General features: G+C 60.6%; 2 protein-coding genes across 3 annotated transcripts; one reads left to right on the forward strand and one right to left on the reverse strand.

The window, feature by feature from the left end:
* The first annotated feature begins 824 nt into the window (after positions 1 to 824).
* MXD1 (MAX dimerization protein 1) lies at positions 825 to 13,978 on the forward strand. 2 transcript variants are annotated; one of them, XR_012626623.1, is made up of 7 exons: positions 865 to 987; positions 1,076 to 1,172; positions 5,929 to 5,958; positions 8,460 to 8,574; positions 10,078 to 10,237; positions 10,324 to 11,786; positions 11,870 to 13,978. XR_012626623.1 is itself a non-coding variant. In XM_074852318.1 (6 exons), exons 1-6 carry the CDS (start codon positions 915 to 917, stop codon positions 10,491 to 10,493), a joined length of 645 nt encoding a protein of 214 aa, XP_074708419.1. In that variant the 5' UTR covers positions 825 to 914; the 3' UTR covers positions 10,494 to 13,978. The 2 variants fall into 2 exon arrangements, 1 of the variants encoding a protein (XP_074708419.1); XM_074852318.1 differs by having other exon boundaries at positions 825 to 987; positions 10,324 to 13,978.
* A 4,465-nt stretch (positions 13,979 to 18,443) lies between these two features.
* Positions 18,444 to 21,308, reverse strand: MRPS24 (mitochondrial ribosomal protein S24). The gene is made up of 4 exons (XM_074852087.1): positions 21,252 to 21,308; positions 19,892 to 19,960; positions 19,704 to 19,815; positions 18,444 to 18,796 (listed from the first exon to the last, which is right to left on the reverse strand). Exons 1-4 carry the CDS (start codon positions 21,282 to 21,284, stop codon positions 18,513 to 18,515), a joined length of 498 nt encoding a protein of 165 aa, XP_074708188.1. The 5' UTR covers positions 21,285 to 21,308; the 3' UTR covers positions 18,444 to 18,512.
* Positions 21,309 to 23,243: the final 1,935 nt, after the last annotated feature.

Below are 23,243 nucleotides of genomic sequence, written 5' to 3' on the forward strand. Positions count from 1 at the left end.
GACAGTGGGGTGATCCACTTGCTTCTTGGCTTTCGTCTTTTGCTAATTAATGTCTTTTGCTAATTAATTAACACCTGGCTTGCCCCAGGCGCGGGGAGAGGCTGAGGGAAGTCCTGGGGTCAAAATGGAGGTGTGGGGAGCAGGGGAGTGGTCGGAGGGGGCTGGTGCTTCACCCCCCCAGTTATCAGTTTGGGGAGGAAGCGGTGCTGGGGGTGGGGCCCCCACTTGTCACCCGCACTCTTGGGGGGACACCTGCCCCCCCCCCCGGGGGGGCTGTGGGATATGGGGTGCTGTGCTGGGGGGCTCCCAGTTTGGGGGGGGGCCTTTGGGTGCTCCCTGCCCTGGCTGGGAGGTCCCTGCTTTGGGGAATGGGGGAGCCCCGGTGCTCCCTGCCCTGGCTGGGGGGGTCCTTCCCCGGGGGGGTCCCCGTGCCCCCCGCCCCGCCGGGCTCACGTTGCCGGCTGGCGCCCATGCCCCGCCCCCTCCCCGCTTCCCGCCCCGCCATTGGCTATCCGGGCAGGAAGTGAGTCAGGGCGCGGGGCGAGGCGGTTGGGAAGGGCCAGGCTGGCCCGCTGGGTGGGCGGGGCGCTGCGGGAGGCCGGACCAATGGTGGGAGGGCGTGGCGCTTTCTGCCAATGACAGCGAGCGCGGGGCGCGGCCTCGGGCACGGCCCCCTCCCCCCCTCCTTCCCCTGCCCAGTGCTGGGCGGGGCCTCCCTCGCCCTTCCTCCAATAGGCATCTGCGGCGGGGGGGGCGTCACCCAATGAGCGGCGGCGAGGGGCGGGGCCGCGCGCGGGGCCTGGCGGAGCGGCCGGCTGAGGCGGACAGACGGCGTCGCCGCCCCCCTCCCCGCCGCTGCCGCCGCTCCCGGCCCGGCCCGGCCCGGCCCGGCCCGGCCCTCCCAGCGCGGTGAGATGGCGGCCTGCGGCGGCCTCAACATCCAGATGCTGCTGGAGGCGGCCGAGTACCTGGAGCGGCGGGAGCGAGGTACCGGTTTCCCCCCTCGGCCCGGCCCGGTTCTCCCCCCTCAGCCGGGCCCGGCGGTGACGGGTGGCCCGCGGTTGTGTCTCCGCAGAAGCCGAGCACGGCTACGCCTCGCTGCTGCCCGGCGGTAAGGACGGAGAGGCCCTGCGGCGCCGCGCCAAGGCCAGGAAGAGCAGCGGCGGCAGCAGGTAACGGCCGGTACCGGGCGGGGGGACGGGGCGCGGGGGCGGGCTTTGCCCGGGACCCCGCACCCCCAGCTGGGGAGGGATCGCGGACCGACGGGCGCCCCCGAGGCCTGGCGGGGCTGGGCCCGGCAGTTGCGGGGTGCTCGGGTCTGTCAGGGTCCTGCCCGGCAGGACCGGGCGGGCTCCTGTCACCGGGCGACCGGGCTCCGGTAAGGTCCCGCTGTCACAGGGCGTGTGGCCGGGCTCGGGGGGGGACCCTCCTGTCACCGGCTGCTTGGGGTGTGGTAAGGCCCTGCTGTCACAGGGCGCCTGGCAGGGTGGGGGGGACCCTCCTGTCACGGGGGGTGCTCAGGCTCCGGTAAGATCCCGCTGTCACAGAGTGTGTGACCAGGCCGGGGGGGACCCTCCTGTCACCGGGTGCCCAGATCTGGTAAGGTCCTGCCGGCACAGGGCACCTGGCAGGGCGGGGGGGACCCTCCTCCTGTCACCGGGTGCCCAGATCCGGTAAGGTCCTGCTGTCACAGGGCACCTGACAGGGGCTGGGGACCCTCCTCCTGTCACCGGGTGCCCAGATCCGGTAAGGTCCTGCCGGCGCAGGGTGCCTGGCAGGGGCTGGGGGGGACCCTCCTGTCACCAGGTGCCAGAGCTGTGCCACAATCCTGCTGTCACAGCCCTCCCGCCAGCCCCGTGGTCCTCCAGCCCCGCCTCCCCTTTCCCCTTCACGCCTCCATCCAGAGATTCCCATCGGCATCGACACGCACCCACCGCGCTGGGCCGGTGTCTTTCCGAAACATCCTGGCAAGACGTGAGGAGAAACCTCCCATCTTGGGCAAACTTGGGTACGAGACGTGCAATCGTCTGACGTGGCGGATGGGTTTGCTGAGGGGAATGTGGAAGTTGGGCTTTTGATTTCGGGCGTGCGCCGCCAAAGCTCGAGAAGTGAAACCACTCTCAGTCCGTGAGGATTCTCCGTAAAGAAAGCAAGATTTTTCTAATACGCTTTTGGCCGAGCGCAGGGTTTTGTTTGACGCTTCGATTAAATCACCTAGTGCTGCTTTCCTTTGAAAAAAGGAAATTCCTTAATTATCCTCCCTGAAATCCATCCAGAGCCCCGACGCAGGTTATTCCTCGCCGATGTTAAACACGCAGCCCGTTCTCAGGAATGCTAAAACACCTTTTTTTTCCCAAGTTGAAGCCGGCTCCAAGCAGCTGCGTTGTTTTGCAGGAGCAAGTCCCACCAGCCTGGGGTTTGTTGGTTGTTTTTTTTTTTTTTCAGGGAGTATTTAATGATGCCTCCCAGGCCCGTGGATTCATCACTTAACGCTCCCAAGTCTTGTTTTATTTGCTCGCTCTTCTGTTTTTGTACAACAGAAACTGCCACCGCGGAGCCGGCGCTTGTGTCACGGTGGGAGTTGCCGTGCTGAATTCTTTCTTTCCAACACCCGTCGCGGTTTATTCGGTCGCTTTAATAATGTTAAAATCACTTGGGGCATTGTCGAGGTGAAATTATCAGCTGCCTTTCGGGAGCGCTGGCTCGGGAGTGCTGCCGCCGTGCCAGGACACGCACATCCAGCCCCTCGAAACGCCTGCGAGGGAAACTTCGTCGGGCAGAGTGAACCCTGAGCAGGTTCATCCCGACACGTCACTGGCGGCCGGTCGCTTCCTTTCTCGCTGCCCTATTTTAGGCTGTTTGCCCAGGGAGGAGCAAGGCAGCGATGTCACCAGATATGTCACTTTTTTCCTGGTTGGGAGCAAACTCATCCGTGTGACGCAGTGACAGCTGACCTTTGATAGCTGCGTAACGACAAACACTGCCCGGAATGCCTCGTGTGTTTTGTTTGTACCCTGGCTCCTGGTGTCTCCCCAAGCTGGGGCGTTTCTGTCTCCCCCCCACACGGGGGTTTCGGGGCTGTCGGGCTCCCGTTACGGGAGCAGAAGGCAGGTGAGGTCTTGGTCTCGTCTCAGGCAGACTCTGAGTGAATTCCTCGGTGTTTGTCGCTCCTGCACACGCTCTGAATTTCCTTTTTGGAAGATTTAGAGCTTGCTCTTCACTCAAGGCGAATCACGGCAGCAGAACAAAGGTCTGTGTTGTGTTAAAGAGAGAACGGGTAGCTGCAGCACGTGCCGTTACCTTTTTTGTTACGGTCTGCAGGAGAGAAGACCAGGTTTCGAAGGCAACGCTGGTGATGTGGGGCTGACGGGTGAGGTTTTGGTTAGCAGGAGGTGCCATCAGCGACTCGCTGGGCGTGGGGGTGCTTAGAAAGGGGTCTGGGGGCACACGGCGAGGAGGTCTGCAGCCCTGGGGGGAGCTGCCATCCCCTCTGGTCCCTGCTCCTCTTTTATTTTATGCAAAATTAAAAATCCGTCATCTAAGAAACCTATTTTTAAATATTAGCAGTTGTGGATGCAAACACAAGAAACCCCATACGAAAGGATTCTGAAACAAAGGCGCAGAAGAGGGTGTGAATTTGTTATTAATAAAAGCGTAGGGGTCTCTGTCGGTACCGACGCTCGAGAAGCGTTTGGCTTATTTATGACCAAGGGAAGAGCTCAGGCTCGCTGCATTCTGTCGCCTCGCATGAGGTTTGCAAGCGCTGTGGCAAGGGGGTTGGTGTAAAACACAGGATTTTTATCCAGAAAAAAGTTTAATGGAGAGATCCCACAGGAGCCAAAGAGCTGAGTCCTTCCTGGCTGTTTGCAGACGCTCTGCTGAGGAGAACTCGCCGTTCCCCTGCGTGTCAGGGTGATGCCTGTCCGTTTAAGTGAGAAGCATCTCCACTGGGATCACGCGTGTTTGGACTCTCTGTGATTGCCTGCGAGCAGGACACTGGCCTTTGGGAGCGGATTGCGTCAAGCAGCACCACTGGAAAGCAAAAAAAAAAAAAAAAAGGAGAAAGGCTGAGATGAATCTCGTTAGAAAGCTGGGAGGGCTGTGGTGGCTTCCCGAGCCGTGGTGATCCGGCATAAAACGCTGCTGGCAAAGCAAAGACGATCCCTGTGAGCGGCTTCAACTGGTGTGTCTGTGGCATCTCTTGTTTTTCTTCCAGCATCAAGGGCCTGGGGGGAACCAGCACTCCCAGAGCTGATGAGGGCTTCCAGGTAGGCGTCCTTATCCGAACAGCCTGTGGGTTTTCCACATCTTTTAAGTTTTCAGGCGCATAACGTTTTTCCTAAATTAGAGTAGATGGCCTCTTGAGCTTTTAAGGAGAGCGGGCAGGGAAGTGGCTCTTCCCTAAGCCTCGGCCCTGGTGCCTGGGTTTGTTGGAGAGAAAATAAGTAGCAGCTTGGGTTTTCTGCCTTTTCTTAGCTTTGTCAAAATTAGGAGCTTCAGGGGAATTCTTCGATGGACTTAACGCCCACCTGGGTTTCAACTTCACATTTGGCGTCTCCTGTTCGGAGGTGTTAACCCGTTGTTGGACACGGGGAATCTTTACACGTCGTCTTCCTGGCAGCTCACCTCAGTTTTACCAAGAGATGACTGGCTGAGCAGCGGAGACAGACACAAACGTCGGATGACAGTGAGACTTTGGGGGCTCCCAGTTGCTGTTTCGCGTGGCCGGTGTGTCCTGAGCTGGTCTGGGGCTCCTGGCACGAGACGCGACTGCTCGGACACCGCACGGCCTGCAAAAAGCAGCGTGTCTTCCCCAAAGGTGGCACCGAGCACCCGAGCTGTCGGCCCTTGTCTCTTTGCTTTACATGCCAAGAATCCCAGAATCACTCAGGCTGGAAAAGCCCCTCAGGATCATCGAGTCCAACCCTCAGCCCGACTCTACAAAGTTCTCCCCTACCCCACATCCCCCCACAGCTCATCCAAACGGCCCTTAAACACCCCCAGGGGTGGGGACTCCACCCCCTCCCTGGGCAGCCTATTCCACTCTCTGACCACTCTGGCGGGGAAACATTTTCCCTCCTGTCCAGTCTGACCCTCCCCTGTTGCAGTTTAAAGCCGTTCCCTCTCGTTCTGTCACTAATTCCCTGGGAGCAGAGACCAGCACCAACCTCTCCACAACGTCCTTTCAGGGAGCTGCAGAGAGTGATGAGGTCTCCCCTCCCCTTCTCCTCCTCACACTGAACAGTCCCAGCTCCTTCAGTCGCTCCTCACAGGATTTATTCTCCAGGCCCTTCCCCACCTCGTTGCCCTCCTCTGCCCTCGCTCCAGCCCCTCGAGATCTCTCTCGGATTAAGGTGCCCAAAACTGGACACAATACAATACAGATGTTCCTCTTGCTTTCTTTGCTCTTCTTTAAAAAGCTGCTTTAAAAAAAAAAAGTGCTCTAGGACACCTGTGCTGTCCGAAAACCTGCTTCCTCTCTGATAGCGGCTCGGTTGCAGGTTTGTGTGCAGATGGAGCAACTTCCCTGCCCGGAGATGAGCTCTTCTGCCCCGAGCGTGTGGCAGCTCTCGGGGCTGCCGCTTCCCCTTCTCCACCACGAACCTCGAGAGCCTTCGCTTTTGGATGGCGTGCGCTGCCTTGCGTCACGGCACTGATACAGCTGCTTAATCCTACTCCTAGTGCTAAAATTTGAGCCTCTCCACGTTCAAATCCCGTCTTACGGTTTTACTGGCCCTTTTATTGCCGTTTATCTGGCAATTTCTCCATTGCACCAGATCATCTGTGTCCCTTCCGCTGTTTTCACCATCCCCGGGGTACTGAGCAGCCCCCAAGGTTTGCAGCTTTTCCAGAGAGCGTTTCCTAAGGCTGCGTGTTAATCCTAATTGTACAGACAGAGGAGTTAATAACTCATTCTTTCTTTTTCAGGTCGACGCACAACGAGATGGAAAAGAACCGGTGAGTGTTGGAGGTTCGGTAGGAGCTGGGTTTGGGTGAATCGCTGCTTTTCCAGGGGTTGGGAACGGGGCTCGGGGAGCTGTTGAGATGGGGAGCAGGGGAGGAGGGACAGGACGGCTGGATAAGGGGGTCACCGAGGCGGTTCCTGATGTTGCTCGTACTTGAAGCAGTCCCTGTCCTTGGCCACCGGAGCAGCTGTGCAGTAAGGAGATGGGAATCCTTCATCCTCCCTTCATCCCACCTCTCAGCTTGCTAGGGAGAAGGATTTCCAACCCTTTCCCAGCTCCCGGGGGCAATCCCGTGCCGGTGGGGTGACCGTCATCCTCTGCTCACCCACAGTCAGGGCGTAGGTACCCAACCGGAGCTGTGCCTCCACGTAAGTGTGATTATTTGCCACAGACCAGTGCGGTCTTTGTCGTCCGGCTGAACGACGACTTTGTGTCCTTGGTCGGCTCCTCTTTTTTTCTCAGCATGGCTTGGACGTGGCTCAAATCTTGCCGTGCCCTGCTGCCAGCGCAGGACTGGTGTGAACTTGGTTGGTTTGTGCCTTCAGAGGCAGAACTGCCTGTGTCGCAAGTGACATGGGTTAGAAGAGGCCAGGGACGTTTATTCCTTGTTTAAAAAAAACGAGAAAATTAGCATTTGATTACTTCAGGCTCGCCTTGTTCAGAGCAGAGCCGTGTCGAAAGCCCGCTGCTGAAGTTGCACAAGCGAGGGCACTAAGTGCTTTGTCTTTTCCGCCCCTTCGAGCGGGGCGGCTGGAGAAATGAGCTGCTCTCTGGACAGGGGTTACGCGCCCCTTCTTCCTCCGCTCCTCGTTAGGGGTACCCTAACCCCGTCCTCCAGCAGTCGAGCCGGTGAATCTTGGCCTCCTCCCCGCCACGAGGAGCAGCTTGGCTTGATCCGGGGAGGGAGAGCGGCGGGAGGATGGGTGTCTCACAAGGCCGAGCGCAACGATGGGCTTGGAAGGGCCTTTTCCCAGGAAACGAATCCTTTGAGGGTTATTTTCTTTTATTATTCAGTGGGATTTCTGGGGGTTTTTAAGCGCGGCAGCAGTTTCGGCCAGGTGAAGCACGGCAGAAACACACTTTTACGGACGCTGCGCCTCTAACTTCGCAGCGGAAACCCCACGTTTGACTCCGGCGTTGGCGTTGTGTAATCCACAAAGTTGCTCAGCGCTGACCAAGCGGGGCAGGTTGCTGCTGCGCTCCCCCCCCACACCCCCGTGTAACTTCTGCTAGGCAGGGCGAGCTGGGGTTTTTCCATTCGTTTTGCTGGTGTGAACAGCCAACGTGATAAGGGTTTGGGGTTTTTTTTTTAGCAAAGGTAGCTGAGGATTTTCAGTTTTGCTGCCGCAGCGCTTGCGGAGCGCGGCTGGGCTGGCTCCTTATCTGCAGATCGCACAGGTAAATCACTTGTAAGCCAGCACGGCACGGTCGGACAGGTCTGCACTGCTCCGGGCAGCTCTTCCTCCCCCTGCTCAGGTAAATAATCTTTGCAAAGGCTCATCTTTGAGCCCGTCGGTGTTTGGGATTTACCCGAAGACTAAAGACCACGTGTTTTGTTTGCACTGTAATTCAGAAGGTACTTTGTGTAGGCAAATGCCTGTTTACTCCTAGCGTGCGCAAAACAAGATAGGCAGGTACTTGCAAAATCCCAATTTGCAGCTGCCTGTGTCGATCGGGTATTTCAAAGGCGGGTGTTGCAACGGGTGCCCAAGAATGTGACCTAAATCTTGGGGTTGGAGTGTTGAACGTGAAGTAAACCGGCCCATGCTGGGAGCATCTTGGTTATCGACAGAGAGAGGGATTTCCTCCAGCAGCCAGAGTTTCCCGCAGCAGCGGGGTGCAAGCGGTAGAGCGTTAGCTTACGTGTTAGTGCAGACAAAATCTGGGTGTTATAGAGGGAGGGAGGGTTCCTGACAGGCTCCTGTGCTGAGGTGGCTGAGGAGCGTGGTGCTGCTCGGGGCCGGTGTTCCCTTGGGATCCTGGTTTTGTTTTGACCGGAGCTGCACGTGCCGAGTTGATGGATCCAAAACTGGCCCGTTCCTGCTAAAAATGGGGAAAGGAAGCGCTTCCGAGGGCCGCGCGGGGTTTACAGCTGCGTGGTGTCGGCTCGGGTGGCTTCAGCTGTCAGTGGAGCAAGGTGGTGGCTGAACAGCATCCCTGCAGTGAAGCTTTTTGGGAGGAGGAAGACCAAAAGCGGATATCCTCACCCAAAAAAATGAGGTTTTTGGCAACTCCTCACCAGCAAGCATCCCAACAGCCCGAAAGGTGCTGGCAGGGTGTTGCAGGTGGGGTTGGCTGAAGTCAGAGTCGGGTTTTTCAGTGAGGCCCTTTCCTCTGGCTGCAGTTTTCTCCCAGTGCATGGAGGCGGAGGGTGGGAAGGCGTCTGGTTGGGCTTAGCTTCCAACCACCCCGATCATCCGCGCTCGCAGAGGTGAGACACCGTTTGGGAAGTGGGTACGTGAGCGCTCAGCGTGTTGTGTGATCTCCCGACAGGCGTGCCCACCTGCGCTTGTGCTTGGAGAAGCTGAAGGGGCTGGTGCCGCTCGGACCCGAGGCCAGCAGACACACCACCCTGAGTTTACTAACGAAAGCTAAATTGCACATCAAGGTGAGCGTGGGCTCGTTCGGTGGGGGAGACGCAAGAAATCGGGCTGCGTCCCTGTTGGGTGGGTGCTGAGCTCGGCTGCCAGTAAAAGCTGCTGGTCAGAGAGGGACCTGGGGGTGTTGGTTCTAACTGGCTGAACAGGAGCCAGCAGTGTGCCCAGGTGGCCAGGAAGGCCAATGGCATCCTGGCTTGTATCAGCACTAGCGTGGCCAGCAGGGACAGGGAAGGGATCTGACCCCTGTGCTCGGCACTGGTGAGGCCGCCCCTCGATGAGTGGGTTCAGTTTTGGGCCCCTCACTCCAAAAAGGCCCTTGAATGACTCGAGCGTGTCCAGAGAAGGGCAACGGAGCTGGTGCAGGGTCTGGAGCACAGGTCTGATGGGGAGCGGCTGAGGGAACTGGGGGGGTTTAGTCTGGAGAAGAGGAGGCTGAGGGGAGAGCTCCTGGCCCTCTGCAACTCCCTGAAAGGAGGGTGCAGAGAGGGGGGGAGGAGTCTCTTGAGCCAAGGACCCAATGGCAGGCCAAGAGGGAATGGCCTCAAGCTGCGCCAGGGCAGGGTCAGACTGGCTCTTAGGAAGGATTTCTTTGCAGAAGGGGCTGTTGGGCGTTGGAATGGGCTGCCCAGGGCAGGGGGGGAGTCCCCATCCCTGGAGGGGTTGAAGAGTCGGGTTGAGCCAGCGCTGAGGGATCTGGTGGAGTTGGGAACGGTCAGGGTGAGGTTCATGGTGGGGCTGGAGGAGCTTCAAGGGCTTTTCCAACCCAGATGGTTCTGTGGTTCAAGAGCAGCACAGGGCGCGGGGGCTTCGGGGCGTCTGGATCCTCGCGCGGGATGAAGGTAACGGCCGGGTTGTTTTGGAAATACTGACGAGGGTAACGCTGCCACGGGCCAGCAGTGCCCTTCTCGCCGTTGGCGCAGCGAGGCCGTTGCGATTCTCCTTATCAAGGGGCTGAATTCCCACATTGTACCCCACACCCAGGGGCCTTAGGGATGAGACTGGCTGCAGGATTGGAGCGCAGCTGTTTTTCCCCTTTCTTTTCTAGAGTGTTTCCTACTTCACTCTTTACCCTTTAGACTTGGGCTCGACAGGGCTCACCTCGCTGGGTGCATTTAGAGCTCCACGAGCTGAGAGATAATTGGGGGAGTGCTGGCACCGGGCTGCATTCAACTCTCCAGTTATCAAAGACTCTGAAAATATATAAATAGGATGGGGCCGGCTCTGGCCTCGCTGCGCTTGTAAATTGTTTGGAGGCACTTTATGTGCTTTCTCCAGCGGCTTCAGGCCAGCTCCAGACCTTTCCATCCCTGGGCCAGACGCTGCACCCTGCTTCGACGTCTGTTGGCTCGCAGGAGGATGAAAGTTGCATCTGTGTGACTCGTGTCCTGCGCGTGTTGAGGCCGGGGAGCCCCTCGGTAGCCGACAGCGGTTGCGTTTAGACGACTCGGGTGGCGAAAGCGATGTTTTACGTGCGGCTGGGAAGCTCAGGGCCCCTTCTCTCTCCTCTGCAGAAGCTTGAAGACTACGACAGGAAAGCCGTACACCAAATAGACCAGCTGCAGCGGGAGCAGCGGCACCTGAAAAGGCAGCTGGAGAAGCTGGGGATAGAGAGGATAAGGATGGACAGTATCGGATCCACTGTTTCTTCGGAGCGTTCCGACTCGGATAGAGGTGAGACCCCGCGCTCGGGGCAGAGCGGGGCCGGCTGGCGAGAGGTCTGGCCGGCCGCGCTGTAACACAAACCATTCCTCTTGCAGAAGAGATCGACGTGGACGTGGAGAGCACGGACGACCTTCCCGCGGACCTCGACTGGAGCAGCAGCAGCCCGAGCGACTCGGACGAAAGAGGGAGCCTGCAGAGCGTCTGTAGCGACGAGGGCTACTCCAGCTCCGGCGTGAAGAGGTTGAAGTTGCCTCTCAGTCTATAAGAAGCAACTCCCGTCGCTGTTTCACCCGTCGCTCTTTCCCTTTTGGATCTCGTTAGGTAGCACACCGGATCGTCCCGCCACTCTCTTTGCACGTCAAAAAAAAAATCTTCACCTACCGCCGACCGAAATGAAGCTGAGCTTTGCCGAAGCCCCAGAACACCCCGTTAGGTCTGCGGGTGACGAGCTGCTCCCCGCAGCGCACCTCTGCTCGCAGCCGCCGGCTTCTCTGCCCACCTGGAAACTCCTCCTCGCCAGACCCTCCATTCCAGCCACGTTTGGAAGCGCCTGAGAATATCGCAGCGGTGACAGCAACCTCAAAAAAAAAAAAAAATAAATCCCTGGGTTTTTTGCCTTGCTGGCACTGCCCGGTGTTCCGGATCTGCTCCGCATTTGGGTGACGTCACGTACCCGATAATTGGCGGCAGGGCCCAAATGTTGAGTTTTTGGGTGAGGGTCCGAAGGCGGAGCCGGACTTTTGTGTAGTTTAAATCCAGGAGAGAGCGGAGACAAGTCGGCGACGGGCACACGGAGCGTTTTGGCGTCTTGGGTGGGCGCAGAGGTGGCAGCACCAGCCGCCGGAGCGCTCCTCTCCTCCGACTCTAAATATTCAGGGTAGCAGCGCAGCCATAAACGCCCAGCCCGGCCCTGCCCTCTCCCCACAGCCTTACTCGCACGGGGAACGCCGCTCGGGGGGGCTGCGGGGCTCCACAGTCATCGCCCCCCCTCTCGCAGAGCCTCGGGTCAGACGCCTTCAGTCTGGGAAATTTTCTGTCCTACCTAAAAGCGAACGGTCCCCGTCCCGTGCGACTCCCACCTCCCGCCTCGCGGCCGCGAGCCCTCCTGGAATTTCCTTTTCACGCTTCTTGTCTCGGGGACAATTTTTTTTCTACCTCGGAGAGATGAACAAAGATTATCTCCATCCTTTTAGCACAAAAAAACAAAGATGATGCCTCATCTGTTTTCCAGAAGCGATGCCTGGCCCCGTTCGAATCCGTCGTGCGACAGTTTAGCAATAACCCGCCGGGGAGGGGGAGCGGCGCAGCCTCCGGCCGTCAGCGCCTGAGGGGACCCCACCGAGACCCCGCCGGGCTTCAGCGGCACCTCCGAAGCACTTCTTGGGCCAGCGGGGATCGTGTTGGGCGCTTGGGGGCGGCGGGGGGGCTCGTGGAGGATTTTGGTTGCCACCTTTGGGAGACAAACCCAAACATGCCAAGAAAGGGCCAGAGCCCTTCCCACCGCCCCGACGGCGGGGGGGTCCCGACCTGAGAGCACACGGAGATGTACAGAAAACACGTGAGCTATAAATAGTATTTATTCATTTTTCTATGAAACCGATGTACTGGAGATAACGTTCTTACAACTTTCTGCTTTTATAGATATTCTGGAAACTTTGATACACAGAGGTCTGCTAACGGAGATGTTTCTTCTCCCCGTGAGCCGGGCAAAGGTCTTTTCTGCCCCCTCAAACCTCTCACTCAATCCCCATCGCTCAATCCCCCACCCCAACCCTCTCACCCCGGCACCCGGCGAGGCCCCAGCACCCACCGAGGAGCCACTTTTCTCCCCAAGGGCTTTTCTTAGCGCTGGGCGACAAAACCGGGCGTCCCCGCGCGCCCGCGGGCTGTACAAATCCCTCCCAGACAGGCGCTCGCCGAGACTTCGCCACCGCAGAGCGCGAGCGAATGAACAATTCAGTGTCTTTTTTTTCTTCTGGGTTTATTTATTTTTTTTTTTAACATCCTAAATCTATTTTTTGGATCGTTTGAAGTCTTTTGAGAAGCACGAGGATGGGAGACGGGGCCAGCGAATTACTGAAATCTCCGAAGTCTCAGCTCTTTTTGCACGTGCTGGGTTTTAAAAGAGAGAACAGCAAAACCACGAGGGATTTTTTTTTTTTTTTTTTTTTTTTTTTTTGGTAAAGCAGCCAGAATTTTTCAACATCCAGCAGATTTGCACTGACCCACAGCTCGGAAGCCTTTAGCATCGGTACGCCCCGGCAGCCAGCCTTCGGCGCGCGAGCTCAAAACCCCTACGCTTTAAAAAAGAAGGGAAAAAAAAAAAAAAAAAGGCAAAAAGATGAAAAGCACAGAGAAAAAAAAAGTGGAATATCAGCACTTTGAGGCTGGCGGCTCTGGTAGGTGTTTGCCAAGAGCCCTCCCTCGCCTTCTTCCAGGAACCGCCTCGGGAATCCCACCGGAGCCTCGGCTCTTGCTGCCTTTGAGCGGGGAAGGGTGACGTGGGGCGTCGGGAAAAGCCTCATCGGGAGCTTAAAGAGTTGATTTTTGGTTGTTATTTAGCTAGACCAAGTCTTAAGGGTTCGATTCGGCGTAAATTATTTTATTCAGTGTCGTGCCTTTTTGAGTTACTTCTGTTGGTGAAACGCCACGTGGGGGTTGCTTTTGGTTTTTTTCCCACCCCCCCCCCCCACCCCTCTTTTTGTTTCTGTCCCAAATTAATAATTCTTGGACTTTGCACTGTTGGGATGTCTCCAGCCTGAGGGGGGCAAAGAGAAACGGGAACCCTCCAAAATGATGCACTAACCTGGACCGAGGCTGGAAACGCGGCGGTTGACTCCTGGCCGGCGGCCGGGACCGTCTGCGGCCGCTTTCGGGCTCTCCGGGTCCCCCCTTAAACGTCGCCCGGCGGCTGTGCCAGCCTGTTCCTGGAATTCACTGATCCACCAGCATTCCTAAGAAATAAGCTGCAGGAAGGACATTTTTGTAGATTGTGATTAAAAAAAAAAAAAAAAAAAAAAAAAAAGGGGGGGGGGCGGGAGGAGCCGCTCACGCCCCTCGCGTTTACGACGGAGCGTCGCCCAGACGGGTGTGAATCAAAACGACGCTTTTTGGGGTTTTTTTTCTTTTTTCCACCGTCTTGGCGGGGGGGGGGGGGGGGAGACAGGGCCTGTGGGCAGGCGGAGAACGGGGCGCTGCCGGGAACGGGGCTTTATCCAACCCCCCGCCCTGGCGCTTTGCTCCCCGACTCGCCCCCCCCCGCGTCGCGATGGGTTCACGGCCTCGCTCTGCCCAAAAGCCACGAGGTTTGGTTCATCCTTTTAATTTCTCCGGCGTAGCAGCACGTGAGCGTCCGAAACACCCGAGCCAGAACCCTCTGGGCGTTTTCTGGGGGGTTTTTTTGACACGTTTTACTTGCTTTTTTCCATTTATTTTTTTTTTTTCCCTCTCGTTTCTTCTTTTTGCTTCCCGAGAGCGAACCCGCTCCGGCGTCGGCTTTATTTTGGGCAGTCGAGAGCCGGGGAGCAGCAGATGGGAAAATATAAATTGTGTTTCCAGCCGTTCAGTTCCTGCTGTAAATACCACGTCGTCATTCTGAATCCTGTGTCAAGACCATCTAATGGTGCTTTTTATTACGGTTAGCACACGCATTTTTAGGAAGTACATGTTTTAGAAGATCTTTGCTGTGTATATGGATACTTCTGTATTGTTCAACTGTTAGAAAATAAATTATTTCATTATGAAAGAGAAGCGTGTGCCGGCCGCTGCCTCAGGGAGCGAGCGGGAGGCTCCCGGGGACGTCACCCGGAGGGGAGGTGGCGGCGGGGGGGACCCCCGGGAAGGCAGAGCCCAGCGGCGCAGGCACCCTATTGGTGTCGATTTTATTTAATAAAATTAAGTTTTATTTATCCGTCCCACCCGTCCCCATCCCACTGCCTGAGCCCTGATTTCAGCACCCGCCGGGGCAGAGCTGCGCTGCCAGGAAGGGTCCGACATGTGTGTCCCCCCCCCAACCTGCGGTGGGGTTTTGCCCCACGGCTGAGGGTCCCTGGGCAGATCCTGCTCTGGGTTTGGGTGCTGGATTTTTCTGCAGGTGCTTAAAGAAGGTGGAGCCCCCATGGTGAGATTGTGCTGGGGGTGTTGGGGTTTTTTTTTCCTTTTTTTTTCCTCTGGGTGGGGGCTAGAGGGGGTTGCAGGGAGTAGCTCAGATGTTTGAGATGTTTTTGGGGGGGTGCGAGGGCGGGCATCCAAGCTGTGGCTGGGGGGGGCCCAGGGGGTGGGATGTGCCCTGGGGGTGGAGCCTCCTCTGAGAGGGGACCTTCCTGGGGGTGCAGGGGGGTCTGGGGGGGCCCTTGTGCCTGGGGCTCCCAAGTGTGGGTAGGAACAAGGCGGGGGGGGTCGGGTCCTTGTTAGTGGGGAGCCCCTTAGCACTGAGGAGAACTCCCTGCTGCTGGGGACTGGCCTCCTGGGCGGGGGGGCCCTTCTTGCTGGGACCCCCCCAGTCCTAGGCAGGAGCAAGGCAAGGCTTAGAAGAACTGCTGAGAGGGGGGGGGTCGGGGTACAGCCCTGGGCCCCCCCGTGCTCTGCAGCTCACGCAGGGGTCTCGCTCCAGGCCTCTGGCAGGGGGAGAGTCTTCAGCAGGGAGGTGGGGGGGGGGGTTGTCAGCTCTTCTGGTCCCCCCCCCCCCAAGCCCAGTCTGGTCCCCAAAGCTCCTTGTGAAACTTGGGGTGCCTTGGGGTGTTTTTTCTTCCTTTTCTTCTCCCCGTTTCTCTTGGTGGCCGCTGCTCTCCCGCATCTGCCCTGGCTGAGGACCTGGCTTTGTCCTTGCCTGTGGGCTCCTCTCCGGGGCTTTGTTAATCCAGAGCTGCCAATAAAGTGAGTCCTAACTGGCACTGGGCTCGGGAGAGGCTTTGTCTCTGCTCACCCTGATGTTCAGCTGAGTGTTCTTAAGCCTGGTTTTACACTCCACACTAGCGTAGGAGAGCGTAAAGCAGCGAGGATCCAGCAGCCTTTGGCTCAGCGCTTGCTCAGGGAACAAAGGCTCAGCTCTGAGTCTTGCTGGGCCGGGTTTATTCCCGCAGCCTCGACCTGTGCTGCTCTCACGCTCAGCGAAACGCTGAGTGAGCCAGTGCCCAGGGTCAGACAATGGGTCAGACACTAGGCTGGGCTTAGGCTGGGGCTGGTGGCAATTGCCCTGGGTAGCAGAGGCTGCGTGTCCGGCTTAACTGGTGTCCTTTGCCCTGGCACAGCTGCCTTCAGCGAGGGGAAAAACTGCTGCAAACCAGAGGGCAGGTGGGAATCTTTTCCTTGCTGCTGTTGCTGAGTTTCCCCCCCCCCACCCCCCCCCCCCCAAGCAGCCTGTCTTAACCCGTGTGCCAAGGGCTGGCCCGTGTCAGGGAGAGCCTCAGGGATGGGCAACAGCAGCGGCTCTGCCTTGCCTGGGCGGGCAGAAATGTGAGGGCAGGGGAGAGGCAGCGCTGGGGGAAAGGCACTGCTGGGGGGCTGTGTTGTTTAAGCACCCCCCCCCCCCCGCTCAAGTTTTGATTCTCTCCACACCTGGAGCCTCCAGCAGCTGGCTGGAGAAGCACTGCCAGCATTTTATCACCTTCACAGTAAAATATTTTCTTGTAATTCAGAGTCTGGTGCTTCACCCCATGTCCTCTGCCCCTCGTCCCCTCTTGGGGTGGGGGGTGGAGAGCAGAGCAAAACAGCACCAGCTTTCCACACCACGCCCCCCCCCCCCCCATGCTGTCAGTCCCTCCATCCCCCTGTGCTGTCCCCATCTGCCACATCCCGGGGGGTGCAGGGGAGGGGAGGGGGGGGCTGAGCCCCTCGAGGCTTTCGGTCACCGCTGCGATGCTGCTGAAGGGGCTGGGCGGTGGCACCGTCGCTCTCTGAAGAACCACAGACTTGTTTAGGTTGGGAAAGACCCTTCGGCCCATCGAGTCCAACAGACCCAGCTCTCAGCCCTCACCCAGGGCCCTCGCACGCCACCTGCGCTCAGTGTCACCGCGCAGGGAGAGCTGCCGGCGAGCAGGACGCGGGCGTTTGTCTTATGTGACACATGTACATTGCTCCTACGTTGCCTGGGAAGAGCTGCTCCCCTTCGGGCATTTTTTGTGTGTTTTTTTCCCTCAGGAAAGCCCAGCTGCCCCACAGCCCCCTCAGCAGCCAAGAGACACGTGAAATCCAGCCCCATCGAGGAGTTTTACAGCCCCAAATTACCACCCCTGTCTGCAGGATGGACCAGAGACGTGCCTGAGACAGCAGAGTGGTGCAGGGGACAGTAGCCCCCGTGCCCAGTATTATAGCCACAAGCCATCACCTGTCGCTGTCGGTGCACTGGGAGCACCTCAGCCCCACACACCACCCATCTTGGGGGTGCAGGGGGGATGAGGAGGATGGCAGAGCGCTCCGGCCGGGCATGGGAGGAAAAGTCCCCAGGTGGCCAAGAAGACCAGTGGCATCCTGGCTTGTACCAGCCCTGGCGTGGCCAGCAGGGACAGGGAAGGGATCTGACCCCTGTGCTCGGCACTGGTGAGGCCGCCCCTCGATGAGTGGGTTCAGTTTTGGGCCCCTCACTCCAAAAAGGCCCTTGAATGACTCGAGCGTGTCCAGAGAAGGGCACTGGCACCAGCCGGTGTCAGGGGAGTGCGCAGGAAGGGGATGGGAGTTTGGGCCCCCACCTCGGAAGACCCTCGGGTTCCCCTCCCCACCTCTATCATTAAGCTCCTGGCAGCATTAAACAACGGCCAGCCCCAAGGGAGGGGAGCGCTTTGCCTGCCCTGGAGTGAATGTTTTGCCCTGGGAAGTTTCCATCGGCTTTGGTTCGTTCCCTGAACACGGGCTTAATGCTCATCAACAGCCCGGTGCTGGTGTTGATCCCGGGGAAGGGAGAAAATCCCTCAGAGGTTATTGATGCTCCAATTCAAACTGCCCGGGGCTGCGCGGAGGAGGTGAGGTGAGATAAATTCAGGTGAGACGCCTCATGTGCTGTGAGGTCCAGTAATGCTGGTAATGCACTCTTCACAGATTCCAGATCCATCGGGGTTGGAAAAGCCCTTGAAGCTCCTCCAGCCCCACCATGAACCTCACCCTGACCGTTCCCAACCCCACCAGATCCCTCAGCGCTGGCTCAACCCGACTCTTCAACCCCTCCAGGGATGGGGACTCCCCCCCTGCCCTGGGCAGCCCATTCCAACGCCCAACAGCCCCTTCTGCAAAGAAATCCTTCCTAAGAGCCAGTCTGACCCTGCCCTGGCGCAGCTTGAGGCCATTCCCTCTTGGCCTGGCGCTGGGTCCTTGGCTCAAGAGACTCCTCCCCCCTCTCTGCACCCTCCTTTCAAAGGATCTGGGGGTTCTCATTGACAAGCAGCTGACCATGAGCCAGCAGTGTGCCCAGGTGGCCAAGAAAGCCAACGGCCTCCTGGCTTGTATCAGCACTAGTGTGACCAGCAGAAGCAGGGAGGTGACAGTGCCCCTGTGCTCTGCACTGGTGAGGCCACACCTGGAGGGTTGTGTCCAGTTTTGGGCACCTCAATCCCAGAGAGATCTCGAGGGGCTGGAGCGAGGGCAGAGGAGGGCAACGAGGTGGGGAAGGGCCTGGAGAATAAATCCTGTGAGGAGCGATGGAAGGAGCTGGGGCTGTTCAGTGTGAGGAGGAGAAGGGGAGGGGAGACCTCATCACTCTCTGCAGCTCCCTGAAAGGACGTTGTGGAGAGGTTGGTGCTGGTCTCTGCTCCCAGGGAATTAGTGACAGAACAAGAGGGAACGGCTTGAAACTGCAACAGGGGAGGGTCAGACTGGACAGGAGGGAAAAATGTTTCCCCGCCAGAGTGGTCAGAGAGTGGAATAGGCTGCCCAGGGAGGGGGTGGAGTCCCCACCCCTGGGGGTGTTTAAGGGCCGTTTGGATGAGCTGTGGGGGGATGTGGGGTAGGGGAGAACTTTGTAGAGTCGGGCTGAGGGTTGGACTCGATGATCCCGAGGGGCTTTTCCAGCCTGAAGGATTCTGGGATTCTGAGAATCGGGGAGCGAGCGGCTTCGCGGTGCTCCGTTTCCCTCCGGGCACAAACCACGACAGCGGGACACAGGGGCACGGTGGGGACAAGGACACGTGGGACACACAGGGACGGGGACATTCAGGCCACAGGGGCGTTGTGAAAGCAGCACCCCACAGCGCAGGGACGCCCCAAAAACCCCTCCAAGACCCACAGGCAGGGCGAGGTGGGCACAAACCCCCCGCTTTATTCCCCCGGCACTAGCCCAGGGCGGCCCCGCCGCGCACTAGAGGTACTTGTAGACGACCCTGGTGGGCACCGTCTGCAGCTCCAGGCGCACGGGACACTTGTAGAAGTGGCTGAGGAGGGTCTCGGTGTAGCCCACCAGGAAGTGGAGTTTGGCGGGGGCCAGGCCCCGCACCAGCACGGCGCAGATCACCAGCAGGTTGGCGCGACGCTTCAGCACGGCCTCGTCCGCCAGGATGCCGGGGAAGGTGCCTCTGAGGAAGCGGCGCAGGAAAGCGTCTTCCACCGCCCGCTCCGCCGCGCCCGGCTCCCCGAACAGGTTCCCTGCGGGCACCGAGAGGGGTGGCACCAGCCCCACGGCCAGCGGGGACCCACCACGCCCCTCCCTGGCCCTGTGTGCCCCACGTGGCCCCATCCCCGCGATGCCCCGCGGCCCGTCCCCACCGTGTCCTCGTGCCTCACGTGGCCTCATCCCTGTGTGCCCCATCCCCGCGACGTCCCCGTGCCCCACATGTCCCTGTCCCCACGGTGCCCACGTGCCCCACGTGTCGCCATCCCCATGATGCCCTGTGGCCTGTCCCCACACTGTCCTCGTGCCCCACACGTCCCCGTCCCTGTGTGCCCCATCCCCACACTGCCCCTGTGCCCCACATCCCTGTCCCCACGCTGTCCCTGTGCCCTACATGCTCCCACCCACACCATGCCCACGTGCCCCACATGTCCCCATCCCCGTGACACCCCGTGGCCCATCCCCACACTGTCCTCGTGCCCCACACGTCCCCGTCCCTGTGTGCCCCATCCCCACACTGCCCCTGTGCCCCACATGTCCCTGTCCCCACACTGCCCCTGTGCCCCACATCCCTGTCCCCACGCTGTCCCTGTGCCCTACATGCTCCCACCCACACCATGCCCACGTGCCCCACATGTCCCCATCCCCGTGACACCCCGTGGCCCGTCCCCACACTGTCCTCGTGCCCCACATGTCCCCCTCCCTGCGCGCCCCACCCCTGCCGTGCCCACGTGCCCCACACATCCCTGCCTCCACTAAACCCGGGTGCCCCACACGTCTCTGCCCCCCCCAACCCCCCCCAGCCCCTCCCCGTGATGCCCTCACACCCCGTACGTCCCCATCCCCACATCCCCCGTCCCCACGGGTGCCCCCCACCCCCCCATCCCCACCACCCCATCCGGGCGCCCCCCCCGGCCCCAGGGGGGGTGTGGGGTGACCCACCGGTGTGCAGGGACAGCCAGCCCTTGCGGTGGGCGATGTAGTGGGGGGGATGCGCCTTCTCGTAGGACACCGGCTTGTCCCCTTTGCCCACGCGCACTCGCGCCGCCCGCGCCTGTGGGGACGGTGGCGTCAGGGCTGGGGGGGACCCCGCGGGGGAAGGGGGGCAGAGGGGCACCCCCAGGGCTTACCTTGAGGCAGGCGGGGGTGGTGTGGAGGTGCCGGGTGGCCTCGGGGACAGGGCGGAGGCAGGGCACCGCCTGGGGAGGGGACAGGGGTGAGGGGCTGCGGGTACCCCACGGCAGCTGGGGGGGCTGGCCCTGCCCGGTCCCCTGTGCCCCCACCCTGTGTCCCCAGGACACCCCATGCCTGGACACCCCCCCCATGGTGTCCCTGTAACCTCCTGCAACCGGTGACCCCCCATCCCTGGTGTCCCCCACACCCTCTGTCCCCCATCCCTGGTGTCCCCTATACCCGATGTCCCCAGTGTCCCCCACATCCAGTGTCCCCAATGTCCCCAGTGTCCCCCATACCAGGCATCCCCTATATGCCCCTGGTGCCCCCCATACCCAGTGTCCCCACACCCAGTGTCCCCAGTGACCCCCACAACCAGTGTCCCCAGTGACCCCCATACCCAGTGTCCCCACACCCAGTGTCCCCCACACCCAGTGTCCCCAGTGACCCCCACAACCAGTGTCCCCAGTGTCCCCCACAACCAGTGTCCCCAGTGACCCCCATACCCAGTGTCCCCACACCCAGTGTCCCCCATACCCAGTGTCCCCAGTGACCCCCACAACCAGTGTCCCCAGTGTCCCCCACACCCAGTGTCCCCAGTGACCCCCATACCCAGTGTCCCCACACCCAGTGTCCCCAGTGTCCCCCACACCCAGTGTCCCCAGTGACCCCCACAACCAGTGTCCCCAGTGACCCCCATACCCAGTGTCCCCCACACCCAGTTCCCCAGTGTCCCCACACCCAGTGTCCCCAGTGTCCCCCACACCCAGTGTCCCCAGTGTCCCCCACAACCAGTGTCCCCAGTGTCCCCACACCCAGTGTCCCCAGTGTCCCCCACACCCAGTGTCCCCAGTGACCCCCACAACCAGTGTCCCCAGTGACCCCCATACCCAGTGTCCCCCACACCCAGTTCCCCAGTGTCCCCACACCCAGTGTCCCCAGTGTCCCCCACAACCAGTGTCCCCAGTGACCCCCATACCCAGTGTCTCCCACACCCAGTTCCCCAGTGTCCCCCACACCCAGTGTCCCCAGTGTCCCCCATACCCAGTGTCCCCCACACCCAGTGTCCCCAGTGTCCCCACACCCAGTGTCCCCAGTGTCCCCCACACCCAGTGTCCCCAGTGACCCCCATACCCACTGTCCCCCACACCCAGTGTCCCCAGTGTCCCCCACCCAGTGTCCCGTCCCCCGCCGTGTCCCCAGAGCCCCCCACGCCCACCCTCCCCTCAGCCCACCCCCCCCGATGCCTGGAGCCCCTGGTGCCCCCCACACCCGCTGTCCCCCCGCCGTGTCCCCCCGTCCCGTCCCGTCCCTCACCCGCAGCACCCGGGCAGCCGCGGGCGCCGCCATCTTGGCACGGGCGGGGGGGGCAGCGCCCCCTGGCGGCGGGAGGCCGCGGGGGAGGAATGGGGGTACTGGGGTACTGGGGGTACTGGGGTTAATGGGGGTACTGGGGAAACTGGGGGTACTGGGGTACTAGGGGGTACTGGGGAAACTGGGGGTACTGGGGAAACTGGGGGGCACTGGGGGGTACTGGGGGTACTGGGGAAACTGGGGAGTACTGGGGGTACTGGGGGTACTGGGGGTGATGGGGGACACTGGGGGGATACTGGAGGGTACTGGACATTACTGGGGGGGTACTGGAGGTGCTGACACATACTGGGTGTACTGGGGTAATTGGGGCGCTGAAGGGACTGGGGAGGAGTGGGAGTGTTGGGGTAGCGGGGTACTGGGAGATACTGGGTGTAATGGGAACACTGGGGGCACTTGGGAGAAATGAGGGCAGGGGGTTACTGGAGGCACTGGGGCGGTTGGGGGGTGGGGAGGGGGCCGGGGGGGGCCGGGGGGTGCCGGGGGTCACTGGGGAGTTGGGGGAGCTCCCCCTGGCCCCCCCCACTGCTGCAGGGGAAGGGGGGCCCCGGGGTGACGGAGGTTTGTGGCTTCACGGGGGGGGGAAGGGAACAGGAAGGGGGGGGCAGGGCTGGGGGCAGGGACAGGGCCCCCCCCGTGTCCCCCCCCTTCCCCGTGGCTTTGGGGTTTGCGGTGGCCCCAGGCCGTGCCGGGAACAGGGCGGGTGGCACAGCCCCTCCCGTCCCCCCACGAGCTCCCCTTGTCCCCCCCCAGTCCCCCCCTTATCTTCCCCAGCCCCCCAGGTCCCCCCAGGTCCCCCCCAGTCTGCCCCCCTTGTCCCCTCACATCCCCCCAGCTCCCACCTTGTCCCAGTTCCCCCAGTACCCTCATGTCCTCCTGCTCTCTCCTTGTCCCCCCCCCCCATGTCCTCCAGGTCCCCATGGTGTCCCCTTGTCTCCCGCCCATCCCCAAAGTCCCCCCAGGTCCCCACAGTGTCCCCTTGTCCCCCCCCAGGTCCCCAAAGTCCCCGAGTTCCCTCCTCCCTCTGCTTTTGTCCCCCCATGTCCCCCACCGGTCCCTCTGTGTCCCCTTCCAATGTCCCCCCACTGTCCCCTCAGTGTCCCCCAGGTCTCTCCTTGTCCCCTCCCAATGTCCCTCAGTGTCCCCATGGTCCCCTCATGTCCCCCAGGTCTCCCCCAGGTCTCTCCTTGTCCCCTCCCAATGTCCCCTCAGTGTCCCCATGGTCCCCTCATGTCCCCCCAGGTCTCCCCCAGGTCTCTCCTTGTCCCTCCCAATGTCCCCTCAGTCTCCCCATGGTCCCCTCTTGTCCCCCCCAATGTCCCCCCATGTCCCCCACCGGTCCCTCTGTGTCCCCTTCCAATGTCCCCCCACTGTCCCCCAGGTCTCCCCCAGGTCTCTCCTTGTCCCCTGCCAATGTCCCTCAGTGTCCCCATGGTCCCCTCATGTCCCCCAGGTCTCTCCTTGTCCCTCCCAATGTCCCTCAGTGTCCCCATGGTCCCCTCATGTCCCCCAGGTCTCCCCCAGGTCTCTCCTTGTCCCCTCCCAATGTCCCTCAGTGTCCCCATGGTCCCCTCATGTCCCCCAGGTCTCCCCCAGGTCTCTCCTTGTCCCCTCCCAATGTCCCTCAGTGTCCCCATGGTCCCCTCATGTCCCCCAGGTCTCCCCCAGGTCTCTCCTTGTCCCCTCCCAATGTCCCTCAGTGTCCCCATGGTCCCCTCATGTCCCCTCAGTGTCCCCCAGGTCTCTCCCTGTCCCCTCCCAATGTCCCCTCAGTGTCCCCATGGTCCCCTCATGTCCCCCCAGGTCTCCCCCAGGTCTCTCCTTGTCCCTCCCAATGTCCCCTCAGTCTCCCCATGGTCCCCTCTTGTCCCCCCCAATGTCCCCCCATGTCCCCCACCGGTCCCTCTGTGTCCCCTTCCAATGTCCCCCCACTGTCCC

The sequence above is a fragment of the Strix uralensis genome, chromosome 28, assembly GCF_047716275.1.
Source record: "Strix uralensis isolate ZFMK-TIS-50842 chromosome 28, bStrUra1, whole genome shotgun sequence".
Lineage (NCBI taxonomy): Eukaryota > Metazoa > Chordata > Aves > Strigiformes > Strigidae > Strix > Strix uralensis.

Coding starts and splice junctions, on each gene's coding strand:
- MXD1 (XM_074852318.1), top strand. CDS start 915: ATGGCGGCCTGCGGCGGCCTCAACATCCAGATGCTGCTGGAGGCGGCC. Junction 1,173..5,928: donor AAGAGCAGCGGCGGCAGCAG/GTAACGGCCGGT, acceptor TTTCTTTTTCAG/GTCGACGCACAACGAGATGG. Junction 5,959..8,459: donor AACGAGATGGAAAAGAACCG/GTGAGTGTTGGA, acceptor ATCTCCCGACAG/GCGTGCCCACCTGCGCTTGT.
- MRPS24 (XM_074852087.1), bottom strand. CDS start 21,284: ATGGCGGCGCCCGCGGCTGCCCGGGTGCTGCGG. Junction 19,816..19,891: donor CCACCCCCGCCTGCCTCAAG/GTAAGCCCTGGG, acceptor CCGTCCCCACAG/GCGCGGGCGGCGCGAGTGCG. Junction 18,797..19,703: donor CTGGCTGTCCCTGCACACCG/GTGGGTCACCCC, acceptor CGGTGCCCGCAG/GGAACCTGTTCGGGGAGCCG.